Source organism: Opisthocomus hoazin, chromosome 10, assembly GCF_030867145.1.
Source record: "Opisthocomus hoazin isolate bOpiHoa1 chromosome 10, bOpiHoa1.hap1, whole genome shotgun sequence".
NCBI classification, from domain to species: domain Eukaryota; kingdom Metazoa; phylum Chordata; class Aves; order Opisthocomiformes; family Opisthocomidae; genus Opisthocomus; species Opisthocomus hoazin.
Window position 1 is genome coordinate 20668959 of NC_134423.1, and position 18035 is coordinate 20686993.

The 18035-nt window shown below is 41.8% G+C and overlaps 1 protein-coding gene across 4 annotated transcripts in view; it reads right to left on the minus strand.

The window, feature by feature from the left end:
- Window positions 1-18035, minus strand: part of FBN1 (fibrillin 1) — a 158960-nt gene that overhangs the window by 76239 nt on the left and 64686 nt on the right. For all 4 annotated transcript variants that reach the window (XM_075431333.1, XM_075431334.1, XM_075431335.1 and 1 more), the window contains exons 9-14: window positions 16965-17123; window positions 11322-11480; window positions 9854-9994; window positions 8937-9056; window positions 5323-5448; window positions 3059-3181 (exon numbers count right to left, since the gene is read on the minus strand). In XM_075431333.1, the coding sequence (XP_075287448.1) occupies window positions 3059-3181; window positions 5323-5448; window positions 8937-9056; window positions 9854-9994; window positions 11322-11480; window positions 16965-17123 (828 nt within the window). The remainder of the gene's footprint in view (window positions 1-3058; window positions 3182-5322; window positions 5449-8936; window positions 9057-9853; window positions 9995-11321; window positions 11481-16964; window positions 17124-18035) is intronic.

Below are 18035 nucleotides of genomic sequence, written 5' to 3' on the forward strand. Positions count from 1 at the left end.
CCTGGTTCTGGAAAACCACCTAACGGACTCACTGTCCACGTCCAACGAGTTTTCGCTTTTTCTGCTTCACTTCGCTTGCTCAGTAGTGCCAGCTGGGTACATGAAGTCCTCTAATTTTAACCAGGAAAAATTTACTCAGAATACTAAACTGCCACTTTTAGTTGCCTTGCAATAGCTTTCTAATTGGGAAATTCTTGTTTGGTCTAAAGACAAAACAACGTATGGAACAGAAGTTATGCTTTAAACCTCTGCCTGCCTGATGTACGTATTTCTGAAAAATCATCAGCAAATCATCAGTAAAAGAAGCTAATGGTGAATAGGTTTCATATGTCTTGTATTACAGGGAATATACAAGACTATGGTGTAACATTCTTTTTTGGCATGTTACTTTGTAAAGCCTGAGTGGAATTTTTTACCAGACAGCCAAGCATATGCCCTGTACTCATACTTAAACTCCAGTTTTATGGAACTAAGCGTCATTTACAGTATCCCCAACTTTGGGTTAGAAATTCTTCTTCATAGTTCAAAATTCAGCTTAGAGTACATCAAATGGATATTTATAGGAGCAATGTGTTGCACACTGCAATTCTTATATTCCTTTGTTGATCCCTAAAGAGTTTGGCAAAAACACACGTTCAATTCCATATCAAAATTGCTCAGGCAGGTAGCCAATTTGCTGCAAAAATGTAACTTTGTGCATACACACATTCCCAATATGCAATAACTGCATGTGCAAGCATGAGCTTAAAGTTTAAGCTTGTGTAAGATCCCAATGCATTCGCTTCACAAACAAATTCAGGATAAGCAGTGTGAACAATGAGTGTTCCAAAGGCTAACCGTTCTGTAGGACAGAAGTTCTTTACTCTGTACATGTGGTGTGTACAGAAAGGAGTCAATAAGGATAAACATTCAAATGTACAGGAAAAGACATTACTAAAGATCAGTCTTTTAAACTGTTACAAACGTGACTAGGGACATTTACCAGAGAGTTGTGTCCTCTCTAGCCATAACACCCCTAGGAATTATTTCACAATACTTTGGGCAAGTGGAAGAAAGGACACAAACATGAAGTTGGGAAAACGTGTAATTTGGGTGTCAAGGTCTCAAAATCTGGTTTGATTTTGACCCAATAGCAATTTTAACACATAATGAAAGTTTGCATGCTCATTCATAGAGAACAAGGCTTATTGTAAGTGTTGAAAAGCAGTGGGAGAAATCTTTCATTTTACTACAAGATTTGTTCCAAGTTTCAGTAGGAATCAGTTGAGTTGCCTGCAATTTTGGACAATTTTCAAACATTCTCCCTTTGATGCACAGAAGTAACATTTCTCTAGGGCCAGAAACCCCTTTTTGGCTGTATCCATGCTCCTGTTTAGCCAGGAGGCATGCAACAGAGGCTGTGAAGTTGAGTATCATTGTTTTTTAAGTAGTCTGAAGCAATTTACATACCATCTTCTTGGATGCCATTTCAGTGCACAGATTGATGTAAAAAAAAAAAAAAAAAAAAAAAAAAAAAAGAAAAAATACCAAAAGATGCTCAAGTCAAAAATCAAGACAAGCATTTGGTCTGAGCTTGCATCAGTGACTCACATCCCTGCTAACAACACAGAGGGCAGCCAGTGGTCCTTGGGATCACGACTGGCTGATATGCCAAGGCCTGACAGGCATCGAGTTCTCCCCTGCCAAGTCTGAGAACAAGTTTTGCTGCCATCCCACACACATCCCAGCTGGAAAATATGCTTTGGCAAAGCACAGATATATACCTTCCATTGGGAAAATAGGTAAGAACGGAAATAAAGCTGATTGCTCCAAGTGTTTAACGGCTACAGCCAAAACAGCCAGTAGCTGTTAAGCTAAGGAGACACTTGTATGGTTCTACACATTTGTTCATTTGAGAAACTAAAGAACATTCTCGCAATCAAAACAACCCTATTACAAAGCAAGAATATGGTCATCTCTCATTAGAACTACATGATTACCTCACCTTAAGGCTGGGTAGCACTATCCTGCACAGCTAGTGCAAAAGTTATCAAATGTAAGCGAAGTTCTGGATGTTCTGCCGGACTTATTGGCCTGGTTTGGATCTAAAGTCTAAGTCTAGACACCATGCTATTCAGATCTAAGATTGGAACAGCGTTCAGGAAGCAACAGATCCAAATTAATTCACCTTTCATGTCCGTAACCCTCAAAACCAAATTATTTATTCAGTCTTTTGTTATTGGTCCACAACAAGACGCTGCTGTGTAATCCAGTGTGACATTTCTTTGATTTTGCCAAAGTGTAAGCAAGCACGTTTTCTGCCTTGATTCCAAGACTTAAAAGATTTTGAATTTTTTCAAAAGAAAAACCATAAGTAACCTTGGCCCAGCAGTTGTTTATTCCTTACTTCGACGACTTCTTTGTGCCTAAAAAACTTATTGAAACATGAAGATTTATACACACAAAACTTCCAGTTCCTGACGGGACTGGACGGAAACTCTGATGACATAACTAGCAACCAGAACACTGCAGTGTCTCCCACAGGGGGTACTGGTGAGCTAGTGCAGCAAATGGAAAAGACAATCTTGCTGTGGTGCTCCTGTCTGCATCCTGGTCACACGGTGCCGGGCACTCCTCGCAGATGCTATACTGACTGGGAACATGTAGGCAGGAATGGAAGAAAAACTCAAACAAGGCGATGAGCCAGGATGTTTGAGTGGCCAAAGGCAGAAAACTTTAAAAGTCCAAACACAAAAATATGAAATGTACTGGATCTAAATCGCAGAAGACTTCATAGGCAAAAAAAACCTGGAGTTTAACTAGGTCAGATCACACAGTCCTTGATCAAAGACTATTTCCCACCGGCTGGTTAGGGCAGTTGCTCAACACTGTGGAGAAGACAAAGTACTGTCTCACACAACAACAAATCATTCTAGCTGATTAAAAAAGCATATCTGACAAGAACTCTGCCCAGTATTTTTTGTCTCCAAGGATTTCTGTAAGGAAATTACGTGATTCTTGAAGTTATCAGAGGGATATGACTCACAAGCTTTGGGAACCCATAATTTATTGTGCTTACCTCTGCAATAGCGTCCATCAGATGCTAACTGGAAGCCTGGTTTACAAATGCATTTAAAACTGCCGTCTTCATTGATGCACATTCCATTAAGGCACATGTTCCTTATGCTGCATTCATCCATATCTGAAAAGGTACATAACAGACATAATGCTTATAATGTTTAAGTAAAAGAACTGTTACTAGTTATATCCATAGATCTTAATGTCTTTATTAGTTGTCAGAGCTGTAAGATAATCAGAAACATACAATGGGATATACTGCTCTGTCCTAGAGGATGTGTCAAAGCAATGACTCTGTCTTTTTTTCATAATGAATCATTAACACATAAAGGTATGCATCCAAAAGAGCAAACAGAATGAAAAACAGATAACAAATAGGACAGCTTAAGAACTGCCAGGTGGTAAAAAACCTAAAAAGGTGAGAAAGGTATGTAACTGAAGAGGGTTTGCAACCTTGATGTAAATAAAAGCAACATTAGAAGCAGCCTCCCATTTGGAATGGTAAACACAATTTTATGTTACTAAGAACACCTGAAGGGGGAGGAGTGGGCATTTGTGTTTGGAGTGAAAACTTTTGCAACCTACACTGGATGACTCTTAAGATTTATGATGTGGGAGACTTCCCAGCACTGTGCTCAAGCTTGGATTCTGTGGGCACTTTCATCATCAACTTCCATTTAAAATAAAACCTACCCCTTCTCTGGATTCAGCACGGCAGGTCACATAGGAGGGTACTCGCTAATCATAGCTTCATACTAGCATTATTCACCCTCTGACCTAATGGCCTAGCATGAAGGATTCAAACAGGAAAAGGTGGAGGTCCCAGAGATTGCTATTCTGAACCCTGCACAGTTATTCACACCAAGGAAAAGAAGAAAAAAAAAAAAAAAAGGCAAGTACAGAGAATTCTGTGCTTGATTTGAGTAAACTTTTATATCGTCTTAGTCTTCCTTTCACCCTGACGCAAATGAAATCAGTTTCGGATGTTACATCCAAAAAAATCAGCACTATTTACCAGTTTCATTTAAAGGATGACACAGAGTTACATTAAGGTATGGCACAATGCCATGGTCTTTACTGATTAGTGTGTATGCACATGTATCCTAAGCACAAAACTCAATGCATTACAATGCCAGAGATGAAACTGTTTCATAAGTGGATGCAACAGACATTCTGGCAACACATGCAGTGGAATTAAAAATGTTTTACCAGACTGCCGAGGTCCTGGTTCTTATTACTATTAGCACACAGTATTTGTTGGGAAAGGAAGAAATCAGAATTGAGTTTTTTTCCAAAATATATTCATTTTCAAATATATTTAGTCAATATAGCTTCACAACAAGATATTTAAAAAGCAGCTTATAGTGCTAAACTGTATCTAAAAAGGGTCAGGAAAAACAAGTCTTAAAATGTCTGTCTCTACCAAGGATTAACAGAATCACTACTAGCACATAAAATCACTGGATCATAATGACATTACAATATATTCGGAATCATGCTATTTTCCTTAATATTGCAGCTGTCTTGGACAGAAATTACACTTCTAGACATTGTATGTTTTCTTTTTACTTACAGGCTAAGTCAGACAAAAATAATTTATGATTTAAAAAAAAAAATCATGTATCTATCCCAACCAGGAATTTTGGCATTAAGTCTTTGAGCTGAATCACTGAGATAATATTCTGCCAAAAATGTTTCTAAGAACAGTGCTTGAAATTCCTTTAACGTATGAACAGATCATTGGGAACCCTCCCAAGGACCTTGGGAAGCATGATAAAGAACATTTCCCCCCCCCCCCCCCCCCCCCCCCAAAGGTCTGGGAGGTAGGAACACATCAATTATGTTTACAAATTTTTCTTAAAACAGTTTTTATGGGTCAGACCAGACTGCATCTACATAAAACACATTGCTAGTCACCCAGTAAGATCCCATAAAGCATGCTGTTAAACACACAGTAAAATCAGGCAGCATGTGACTTGTGCTCTGTTTTAAAATGTACCACTCCCATCAAAGAAACTGCATTTTGCGATAGTGGTATGTGCTATTTCTCCTGCTGGACAGACATCTCGCTGAGGATTGCCAAGCCAGGGCTCCAGAACTGGCTGCAAAAGACAGTTTACTTGCCCTCCCAGATACAGCAAAAGGTATTTAGAAATTCGATTCCTTGTTCCTTTCCCCCATAAGAGGTCCTTTTCTTTTTCATTGACGTGAACAACCTCTTGCAACTGTAATTACCGATACAGAGTAACTTCAGAAAAGTCTTACCTTCGCAGTTTTTCCCATCAGCTGCCACTTGAAAGCCAGCATTACACACACAGTGAAAACTGCCATCTGTATTTATGCATCGTCCATTATTGCAGATACGACCATTCTGTAAACACTCGTCAATGTCTGAAAGCCAACCAAAAAGAAAAACAGCATTTTGAGGTTTTTCTCTTATTAAACTCAGGAGGAAATTTTCCCATTTCTCCTTCCCCTAGGTTTTTAACCCTACATGGAAACTACATTCACCTGAAAAATTATTTGTTTTGATTTCCATGGCCGAACATCATGAGGGTGGAAAATGTTCATCAGTTTGAAATTTCAACTTGCTGTGAAAGAATTTCAATGAACATTACACTGCAGCTTGCTCAAACAACAATCAGATCTTTCAATTTTTTTTTTTTTTTGCGTTTTTGTTCATCGTGAAAATATTTTTACTAAAGTTTAACTTAACAATAGCTAACTACTGAAGGAAAGACAAGGGAAGCTTGTCTTCTGCAGCTGCTTTGTAAGATAACAAGAAAGTTTGAGACTTTCCCACCTCAGGAGAAATTTCTCCTGCTTATTTTATATTTGAAACATCAGCTCCTCATTTCCCTCTCTCTGCAGGAGGTGCTTGGCAAGAGCTTTGGAGGACCTGAATAGTGATATCACACAAGGCTGGCAGCTCTCCCTCTCCTCCAAACGAGGGGAGAGGAGATGCTGAGACAGACTGTCTAGACATTTTTCAGATTGCTCAGTGTTCTCCATCAAGGCCTGGACCATCTCCCAGAGATTCCTGCACACAGGGGACTCTGCTCACAGCGATCTCAACCAGCCCGTGCAGACCTATCTATCGTGCAACCACGCTGCCTTCCCAGCAGCCCGGGGATGCCCTGCCCCAGGCGCCCTCCGCAGAAGTGCACTGCAGGAGGAAGCAGAGCACAGGGCATCCTCCCAAACACCCTTGCCCTCTACACACCTATCTGAGGGGGAACTGATGCCTCTCGAAATCATGAGCCTGTATTTGCTTTCTTAGCAGAACAGTAGTTCTGGGAAGCTGCCAAGAGATCCCTGAAAACAACTGTTTTGCAAGCAAGCAACCAGGCCAGCAGACGCAAGAGCTGCTCAAGCCACAGCTCACTGCAGTGGCAGCTTGCGGCCCTCCTGACTTGCAGCAAAAGCCTACGGGGGCTTGATAAACCTCCCCTCATCTGATAAACAAGCATCATCAATCAGCAACATATAAGAGTTTTCTCTCTGTTCAGGCCCTTTCCCCCCACTTTTGTGGCACTCAGTTGTACCTGAGCCTAGCTTCAGTTACTTCCCTCAGCTTTATTCCTTAGGACAGGAAGAAATGCTACAGCATCTCAAGATATTTCTGGCTATTTAGTTTTTTGGGTTCATTAGGATTTGTACTTTTATGCATCTGATGCCATCTAAATCATGGTGCAGAAAATAACACAGAATCTTGTTGTTCTCTACATACACACAGCTGACTGGAGGAATGTTATGTTTCTAATTTTCAAATTATGAAATAACATTGTGGATTATTTCTCACCCCCTCAGAGCAACCTGCAAAAATCAAAGCTCTCCTTCTCAGTGTAATGTCTCTAATTGCTGCCATCTCCATGTAAGGTTTGACCTCCTTTCAGAAATGTCAGGTAGATTATAGTAAGCATTTATCTATTAACGCTTTGACTCCCCTACATTCGTAGCTAATAATTGTAAAAAATAAAATTTCACCTCTTTATTGAGGTCCACTTTACATTCCCTCCTCTGCAGCTGAAAAGCATTTTTTGTTTTTATCGCTAATCACGTGACAGACTTCTTCATCTGTGTCTCCAACATACTCATTCAGCCAAACTCCTACTAGAATCATAAGGGATCCTAATAAGATTTGAATCAGTAGCTTGCAATATAGACTGCAATGTTTAATCAGTCACCTATCACACACATCATGTAGAAAAAAGCCCTCCCCTGGAACCTCAGAGCAAGGAATAGATACACATCTGGTCATTATGTAGACTTCACTTTTCAAGAATGGATGTAAGGAATACATTTGCAAAAGCGTATCAGCACAGACACATTTGTGTACGCAAAAAATAAAACCTCAACATACAAAGTAGTCATGAGAAGTAATTTTACAGCAAATGCTGATTTTGGCAGGCGTCAGTCCTATGTGCATATTTTGCCAAGTGCACACCCCAATAGCCTTTTTCTTTTTCCTAAACTGGTCCTAAAAAATCCTTCAGAAAACAAAGATTCTGCACATCGTAGCATTTTCTGAACTGCCTGTCAAGCAAGCACAGTTCCCATAGACTGCAAAGGAACTGCTAAGTGACCACACTTTAATGCCATTAAGCTACTGGGCTTCTGACAACCATGTGTTTGTGTAATGAATCAGTCAAATTAAAAGCGTGTGACAAAAATGACTCATGAGTAAATTCATCACCACTGAGACTCCACTTCAGCACTCCTTCACCACTAGTCAGCTGAACTATGAAGATGCTTCTGCAACATGGCTGTTTGGCAGCAATTAGGTCAAATACTCCCAGCAACATGCCACAGTGGTGCTGGCTCTGTATGTCCTCCTGGACTGGAGTAAGCTTCTGTACCACAGATACCTTTCTGATTCACAAAGGGAACTAAAAAAAAAGTTGCACACTAATACAGACAGCTTTCTTCTGGCTTTTTAAAAACTCTCTGCTTCAGAATGAGGGCACGCTTAAGGAACCCTTGTTCCTTAAGCAGAAAGATTGTGCAGAAAGCAAAATATGAAGGCGGGCTGGGACTCTGAGCATTCAAACATCCTGTTTCATTTAGATCCTTCATTTCTTATGGAATATCAAAGTAGTCATTCATTCTCCTGCCAGAATTCTCTCCTTATGACTTAACTATAAAGGACTGCATCCACCTTTACAGTCAAATTCCCACCCCGGGACAGTCTGGGAACCACAGAACCCAAACAGCAGGCTGACCACTGAGAAGCTACGCGTTCCCCACTCCCATAGGAAGACAGGAGGAAGAGCATCAGGACTACTGTTGAGCCTGGCCTTCAAAACACCAATAATGGTGTTTATATTAATGGCTTCCCCAATGATGGGGATTCTACAGCTTCCTCACCTAGTCCTTCCCAGTGTCTCACTACTTTTCCATACCTTATTTAAATTTTCACTGCTGGAATTTATGTTTATTTCTTCCTCTGACAGTGAACAGGGACAACACAAGGGCACTGTACTGTTATATTTACCCACTGGAAGACTTATCTTTTCCTCCACCTCTCAGTCTTCTAACAGTCTTTTATAGGTAAAGAGTTGCTCCAAAGAAGGGATGTTGAATTGTCCTTGAGATCCTCAAGAAGTAAAAGAAAAAATGGAAGAAAATATCTCTTCCACCTCAAAGCCACAAAAGGTGCCAAGATACTTTCAGCACAAGACAAAATGTCTTTCTTTGTAACTCAGTCTATGAACAGCCAGCTCAGGCAGGTGAATCATTTTTACAGCCATATCCAATCTTTTTTTTTTTTAAAAATCCCACTCTTAAATTTAACACATCGGTTAAATTTTGCTTAAAAACTATTTTCCCTCCCGGTATGTATACAATACTACAGATACATCTGTAAAACCGTCATTTACCTCGGCACTCTGTTCTAGTTGGCGTGCTCTGATATCCTATACGACACTGGCATATGTAGGATCCCTGGGTGTTCACGCAGTCTCCACTGATGCACGGATTCTTCTCACATTCATCAACATCTGCGAAACACAGACAATATATTTTTATGAAGACGTTGGTTGAAAGGTATTCGGGTCTGTGGGGGTATTTTATTGTTTTGTAGCTGGAGAAATAGTGTGCTTCCCTCTGAAAGGAAAGGGGATGCCACTGAGTTCCCAGTAAAAGGATCCCATGTTCTACACTAAGCAGGAGCTGGGAAAAAGGAGTACTCAACAAGACAAGATATTGCATGCACAAAAGGTAGGGGCCTTAACCCCACACCTCCACATTCCCAGCCCCTCTGGAGACACAGATTATGACAGAAGCAAAATCTTGCATGTAAGAGACAGCTAACCCTTGCTCCTATCATCAAGTTCTGTCTAAGTTATAAAATTAAAGGGCTCAAGAGCCCAGCAATGATATTCCTGATGAGCTGAAAGAAGACTTGTAAATCTTACTAAGCCCAAGATGACTGCTTTCATTTTTTTTAACAATAGGTCATTTACATACTGAAAGGGCTGGTAGCATTTTAAAGAGGTAATTTTCAATCACAAATAAACACATTATAGTTACAGGTTAGTAAAATAAGAAATCTTTACTTCTGTATAATTTTGTGGCAAGTTACAAGATCTGTTAAAAACTGTCTTCAAGGCAAAACTGCTGTAAAAATAAGTTTGCAGTTGAAGGCAATTAGTTCTTGGAAATTTATTTACTGGGTTTTTTTCTGGATGGGGGTTGTTTAATTTAAGAACTCAGAGTTATTACATTGCCTGGAAAATCATCTTTTTTTCTTTGAAACAAAATTCCCCTCTGTGATTTACATCAGAAAACCACACACCAATGCATTCCCCTCTAACATCCAGTTGGAATCCTTTATTGCACTCGCAGCGGTAGCTCCCAGGAGTGGGAATACAGCGCCCATTAAGGCAAAGATGTCGGAACAGTTGGCAATAGTCAGTGAAGTTCACCGGCAAGATCACTGAAACAACAGAGTTGGAAAAATATTTTAATAGTTCATCATAATCATTTTTGGTAATCTGCAACTTGCACAGCATTTTCCATTAAAGTCAACATTTACCTTCCATCATAATTTAAATTCTATAGTAAAATCAGCATTGGGACAGAGAAAATGGCACTTTGACTCTTAGAGATTTGTCTGAAAACAGCTAGCAACCACTGACTTTTTCACTGCAGCAAGCCTGATCCTGTTTTCCTCTCCTGTAGGACAAAAGAGGACCAAGTCTGCTCATACCTAGTATGAGTAAAGTGGGTACATGGCACTGCAAGGACTCTACTAAAAGCCTACAGTAGCAAGAAGCAGGCAGACTGGTTCAGTTATCTCCATTTTCGTAGACGGTAGGGTGAGAGGAGGGCAGGGATAACCCTGGAAGGTATGCCTATACGGTCTTTGGCAGGCAGACGTGAGCTGGCTCTGTCCATGCTCCCAGCTGACCAGAAGTTGTGCAGCTACGTCAGTGCAGTGTCAGGCCCCAGTTAACATACTTTGCCTCTTAGGCTTATTAGCTCAGCTTGGTGCTGAACCAAGACTAAATAGCTTCAGCTGGTGCCAGTGCAAGCAGAGCCTGCCTGCATCTGCACAGAGTATGGGCAAAATGAGCTTGTGTTCACTTGCAAAAGAGCATGTGGCTATGCCAAACAATTGCAGGTGGCACATGCCTACTGCAGACTATACGAGCATGTAGCAAATTCCCTGAGCAAAGGACAGAATAAGGAATATATTGTTATTCTGCTCTGGCTTCCTCCTTGCTCCAGAGAAACCTAACCTATCCATGCACATCACTGAAAAAGTTCTTCCTTCGCATTGGGTCAGACTCAGTGTCCAGCAGACTAGTATTTTTATCAGTACATTTCCTACCTTACAAAGCAAGAGTGAGGAAAGCAACCTGAAAGAAGCTGCTTTCTCCCAGCCAAGCTCTTTAATGTAAGTAACTATCACAACTTAGTCAAAGAGCTATTCACGTTTCTCAGTGTTGACATGCAGCAAAGCTCACATAGCCTTAAAATAAGAGTAATGTAACTACTACATACATGGGCCTCGGTGCAGACAGTGAGGATGTAATGTTTGAATCCTGTCTTAACAGGGAAAATACTACCAATAAGGTACACTGTCTGCAAGATAGATGATAACCAGGCTATGATTACATAGATATCCAGAGACTACACGACCACATAAAGGAAGCAAAAGATGTCAACAGCTGAAGGGAGCACATTGCTCCTGAGAAACAAGCATTTTTAAAGAAGCTAAACACAAATGGAGCGGGCAAAGGCTATTATTTCTTTCTTACCATGAGGTGGTGGAGCCCGAGATGGATAGACGATTTCTGGCTGTTGAGGAGGGTAAACGCCAGGAATGAGTGGTGGAGGGATGATATCAGGACGGGCCGGAGGAAGGTCAGGTCTTGCTGGCAGCAGAGCAGCTACTGTGCACAGTTTGCGATACTCATCTGAAACATGAAAACATGAATGTTGTTTTAGACTCTTGCAGCCTTTCCATTTAATCCAACTCTCCCCTTTTCACAGTGTTTCAGATTAGCAATAACAAACCTTAAATGATCTTGAAAATCTGAGCCTGTATGTTTTCCTCATAGCAACAAGCTTTGTTCTGTGAATCGAGTCATTAATTCATACAACGATATCAATACTACTTCTCAGAAGACTACTAGTTAAAAGGTAACATAACTGATGTTCTGGATATGAGATGGAACAGTGAGGCAGGGACGTGATCTTAATCTACTTAGTCTTCTTCCAGGCAAATCTGATTAACTCAGTGGGAAGTTTACCTAAAGAAGGACTTTTGGACTGGCTCCCAAGTTAATTTAATACAAAGCACGCCACAGTTATAAAAATACTGAACAGGTAAAAAACCCCAGTTTCAACTGGATTTCTTAGAAGTTAGTCTCCTGAAACAAAGAAACATAAAAATAAGCAATGAGGTAAAACCAATTACAGAATGAATACACTAACATTATTTCCCCGTGAAAATGAAGTTTGCCAATAAAAGCAGAAACCAAATGAGGTGCAGTCGAAGGAGTGTAGACAAAAAGAAACCGAGTCAGATCCACACCGAGTTCATCCTTCCCCAGACGATGGGAAAATGATCTATTTTGCTGTAAGCACAGTCTATGCTGAGTGTTATGCATTCTCCCATTGTTTTTCTCTATTAGGGGCACCTGCCCTACTGCCCCACTTTTCCTCCCGCCTCTGACTCTTTTGTCTTTGGGAACTGGGGGTTTGGAACATGCAATGCATGCGGAGTATCACGATTAAAGACCACATTTCCAGCTGACCTAATTCATATCCACAATTTGTGTGTACACAAATAACGACTTGTGCAGCCAGTATCTTTGAACTTACATTAAAGTTTATGGCACAACAGAGGAGAGTTATTCTATAATGAAAACAAAAAGCTAGAGATGCATGAATTCCTGAAAGAATACAAAAAATGAGAACTGAAAAATAAATTCAGTCTTGGGTGAACCAAGCTGGATATTTCAGCCTTCAACACTTCCATCTCACTTCTATTTCCACCTGTAAAACACATTAGAAGCTCTGCCTGAATCACAGACAATCTGTTAAATAAACATGGTAGCCTAAAGTTCTGCTTTTCCTGATTATGATCTTTGCATTTATTTTAATACTCTTAGGTGATCGGTTTGTTTCATGTGTCACTGCATTTCTATTGTTCCTTAGAGTGATTTTAATCTTTAAATCATTCCGAATAAAATTTTCTTGTATTATGTATTGTCTTTTGTTTATTTGTTTTTTTTCCTAGCTTTCTATTTTGCCTATTCATGTAAACTGAATGTGCTCTCAAACAGAGGTCTACCTGTGACAGAACAGAGACATTTAGAAGAAACAGTGTCTGTGTATGTACATACACAAATTCCAATACGCAAATGTTCGCTAATGATGGTGGGTTTAATAGTTAATTCTCTAATCACACATTCTCCATAACCCCCTGATCAGTTTTTGTGAAAGAAACAATACTGTTTTTCTTTTTTACTCTAGATTGGTAACACCCAATTATCCAAAGCCAATCCACGAGGAGCCCAGGCCTTGAGTGCAAAAAGAAGTCCTGGCCTTGGGGCTGCCCACTGCTGGAATGGAATCAGCACCCATGAAGGGACTGCCGAGGTGAGAATCCACACACACAGCTGCACGCCTGAGATACCACTTTTAAAGTATTTATAGTGTCAGTGGTGAACCCTGTCATTCCACATAAACAATTATTGCCGTGTTATGCAAAGAAATACAGTGCAAGCCTTTTTTATTGCAACTTTAATCTCCGTGTATAATTTCTAGCAATAAACAGCCTATTTTACAGTAACATCTGGGTCTGCTGCCCACATTGAAAATGCAACCACTTGGTTACATTATGCAGCTAGTGCTCCACTTCACACTGCAGTAAATTTCCATTTCAGAGTTAGAGAGACTTTGGGCCACTGACAGCTCTAAATTCCTCATCTTGCCTTCTCAGGATATGCTAAGGAATAACTGAACTTGATTAAATAATGACAGAAATACCTTTCATACATGTAAGGTCTTTCAAAGAATTTCAAAACACTTTTGAAAAGAGTAATTTATAGTCTCAATTTCTATCCCAAGTCAGGGGAAAAAAAAAGAAAAAAAAAAAATCACAGAATCATAGAATGGTAAGGGTTGGAAGGGACCTGAAAGATCATCTGGTTCCAACTCCCCTGCCATGAGCAGGGACATCTTCCACTAGACCAGGCTGCTCAGAGCTCCATCCAACCTGGCCTTGAACACTTCCAGGGAGGGGGCAGCCACAGCTTCTCTGAGCAACCTGTTCCAGTGTTTCACCACCCTCATGGTGAAGAATTTCTTCCTAATATCTAATCTAAATCTGCCCTCTTGTAGTTTAGAGCCATTCCCCCTTGTCCTATCACTACACACCCTTGTGAAAAGTCCCTCTCCATCCTTCCTGTAGGCCCCCTCCAGGTACTGGAAGGCTGCTATAATGTCACCCTGGAGCCTTCTCTTCTCCACGCTGAACAGCCCAACTCTCTTAGCCTGTCCTCACAGGAGAGGTACTCCGGCCTTCTGATGATCTTCGTGGCCCTCCTCTGGAGCCGCTCCAACAGTTCCATGTCCTTCTTATGTTGAGGGCTCCAGAGCTGGACGCAGTACTCCAGGTGCATCTCACGAGAGTGGAGTAAAATGGCAGAATCACCTCCCTTGACCTGGTGGCTACCCTTCTCTTGATGCAGCCCAGGATACAGTTGGCCTTCTGGGCTGCCAGCGCACATCGCCGGCTCATGTTGAGCTTCTCATCCACCAGTACCCCCAAGTCCTTCTCCTCAGGGCTGCTCTCAAGCCACTCTCCGCCCAGCCTGTCCTTGTGTTTGGGATTGCCCCGACCCACATGCAGGACCTTGCACTTGGCCTTGTTGAACTTCATGCGGTTCACGCAGGCCCACCTCTCAAGCCAAGATCCCTCTGAATGGCATCCCTTCCCTCCAGCATGACAACCACACCACACAGCTTGGTGTCGTCGGCAAACTTGCTGAGGATGCACTCAGTCCCACTGTCTGTGTCGCCGACAAAGATAATTGAACAGCAGCGGCCCCAGTACTGACTCCTGAGGCACACCGCTCGTCAGTGGTCTCCACCTGGACATCAAGTCATTGACTGCAACTCTTTGAGTGCATCCATCGAGCCAGTTCCTTATCCAATGAGTGGTCCATCTGTCAAATCCATGTCCTTCCAATTTAGAGACAAAGACATCATGCAGGACAGTGTTGAATGCCTTGCACAAGTCTAGGTAGGTGATGTCAGTTGCCCGCCCTTTGTCCACCAACGCTGTAACCCCACCATAGAAGGATACCAAGTTGGTCAGGCACGATTTGCCCTTGGTGAAGCCATGTTGGCTGTTCCAAATCACCTCCTTGTTATCCATGTGCCTTAGCATGGTTTCAAGGAGGATCTGCTCCATCACCTTGCCAGGCACAGAGGTGAGACTGACTGGCCTATAGTTCACCGGGTCTCCCGTTTTTCCCTTTTTGAAAATGGGGGTGATGTTGCCCCTTCTCCAGTTGGTGGGGACCTCCCCAGACTGCCACGACCTCTCAAATATGATGGAGAGTGGTTTGGCAACTTCGTCAGCACCCGCAGATGCATCTCATCAGGTCCCATGGACTTGTGCACCTTCAGGTTCCTTAGTCTCAAACCTGGTCTTCTCCTACAGTGGGTGGTTCTTCATTCTCCCAGTCCCTGCCTTTGCCTTCTGCAACTTGGGCGGTGTGGCTAGAGCACTTGCTGTTTAAGACTGAGGCAAAAAAGTCATTAAGCACGTCAGCTTTCTCCACATCCCAGGTAGCCAGGTCTCCACCTTCCTTCCAGAGAGGGCCAACAGTTTCCCTAGTCTTCCTTCTATCACTGACATAACTATAGAAGGCTTCTTGTTCCCTTTGACATCCCTGGCCAGATTTAATTCTGTCAGGGCTTTAGCTTTCCTAACTTGCTCCCTGGCTACTCGGACGATTTCTCTGTATTCCTCCCAAGCTACCTGTCCTTGCTTTTTCTCCTTTTTCTGCCTGAGTTTGGCCAGGAGCTCCTTGTTCATCCATGTAGGCCTTCTGGTGTTTCTGCCTGACTGTCTCTTGGTCAGGATGCATCGCTCCTGAGCTTGGAGGAGGTGATCCTTGAATATTAATCAGCTTTCTTGGGCCCCTCTTCCCTCTAGGGCTTTATCCCGTGGTATTCTACCAAGCAGATCCCTGAGGAGGCCAAAGTCTGCTCTCCTGAAGTCCAGGGTAGCGGACTTGCTGCGCACCTGCCTCACTGCCCTAAGGATCTTAAAGTCCATTATTTCGTGGTCACTGCAGCCAAGGCTGCCCTTGACTTTCACATTCCCCACCAGTCCCTCCTTGTTGGTAAGAACAAGGTCCAGTATCGCACCTCTCCTCGTGGGCTCCTCTATCACTTGGAGGAGGAAGTTGTCATCAACACATTCCAGGAACCTCCTGGCTTGCCTGTGCCCTGCATTCTTTTTTTAGCATTATTTTAGTCAGTCTTGGACATTTAACATGTTTCAAAATTATTAATGAGATAGTGACAGAAGCAGGAAGAGTCTTCCAAGAGTTCTGATAATAGATCTCTGCTCCAGTATTACGCAGTTTCACTCAAAGGATTAAAAACAAGAATAATAAACACTCCCATACATGACCTCTGACAATTTCTTCAGAGTTACACTGCTATAGTGTTACGACCCCCATTCCTCCCTAAACTCTGCACCTCCCTTGAGCTCCTCCCATCGATCCTTAAGCTTATTGTATTCTTTTTTTTCTAAAGCATTTCATCAGGTCTCCAGTCCTAGACAATCTCAATAACACCTTTCCTCCACTCCCTCACACTTCGTTTCATAATCTGCTCACCATCTTCTCTAAACTTAAATTTCACATTATCCAAGGATCTTAATACACAGGGAGGCGATAAAGAACAGCACATTTTGGTAGCAGACAGAAATCATGCTCTATGTCAAACTTCAGGAAATAAATGGCACCTCAGAAAGATGGGAGGAAGCAAACCCCAGTTTTCCAATGAGAATGAAATTGGACAGGGAACAGGGATCTATTAGAAGGCTCTGGAGGAAGTAACCTGAGCCTGAAGAGGTTGTTGAAAACAAGATCGGAATCAGGTAAGTTCAGAATAACCAGGCCACAAACATTAATCACCAATGGATAAAATGCTTTGTCTATGTCTGTTTGCCCTGGCCTCCCGGGTGTCCTGAGAAACCTGCTATTGGAAGCTCTGCTTTGAGCAGGGGGCTTGGACGAAACAATCTCCCAAGGTGCCCTCCAGCCTCAACCATTCTGTGTAGTTCTTTAATGAAAACATTACTGATAAAAGAAAATCATTGCCTAATTCATTGTTCAAACACGCTCATAAGAACACAGGTGGATTCATACCGGTGGATCTGATCGGGCACATTTCAGGAGCAGTGGCCGCTCCAGAAGACCAGCATCGGCCGCTGTCACAGCAGCACTGCATTTTGGACAAAGGCTGGGGGAGCTGGTTGCCGCAGCGCCCGTTGGTGAGAGAAGAGAAGCAGTATCCAGGACGCACATCTACCAAGAGAAAGAAATGGGTATGTAATCATCAGTCCAAGGAGGAATGTGACTTTCACAAAAGGGAAAGGTTCCATTATCAATGGCATAGCACTTGCAATATTACAACAATCAGAAAACAAAAGGCAGAAAACCAGAAATACCTAGACAATATTTGGGCTGTTTTGGATTCAGGTAACACCTCCTGTGAGAAAGCTGAAGTGAAATATAGAATGGCAATGACTTAAAGGAGGCAAAAAAATATAATAGAAACATGTATTCTGTACATGGAAAATACGCTTCTGTGCCCCCAAAGAAAAATTGCAGTGTCATCTCTATTAAAGATAGTACCAGATCAATTCTGTTCAAGCTTTGATTTGAAAGCCACTGATGTACAGCAATAAACTCACAGCATTGCAGCTCTCAAAGCATTAATTCATTTTTCATTAGTCATGACTTCCCCAGCTGAAGTATGTAGTGATTTGACAAGATATAGGCTTGCAGGCAAGAAAGAGCAACACAGCTTTAACTGGTGCCATCACATTGTTTATGGAGATGTGCTGGCTTCCTGTCTGAAAATGGTAAGCACGTGCTGTACAAAGAACGTCCCGTACCCAGATTTCATACACTCAGCTCTAACAACATTGCACGGAGATTCCTCAGCTTACAGAAGGGAGAGAAAATGTGGATGGGACCCAAATAAAAAAATAAAAACAATAACAATTAAAAAAATCTTGTGATACAATCTGAAGCTCTGAGCAATTGTTTCACAATATGTCACGTGAAGTCCAACTCCATATAAGCTGTGGGGTGATCTGATGCTGCGTAATAAACCAGACCAAGTTTTTTTCTAAAATATACGAACATTTGCTGTCAAAATGTAGAGAAAAAAGTTTCAGATATAACCTTACAACAGCAGACACCATTCCCTAA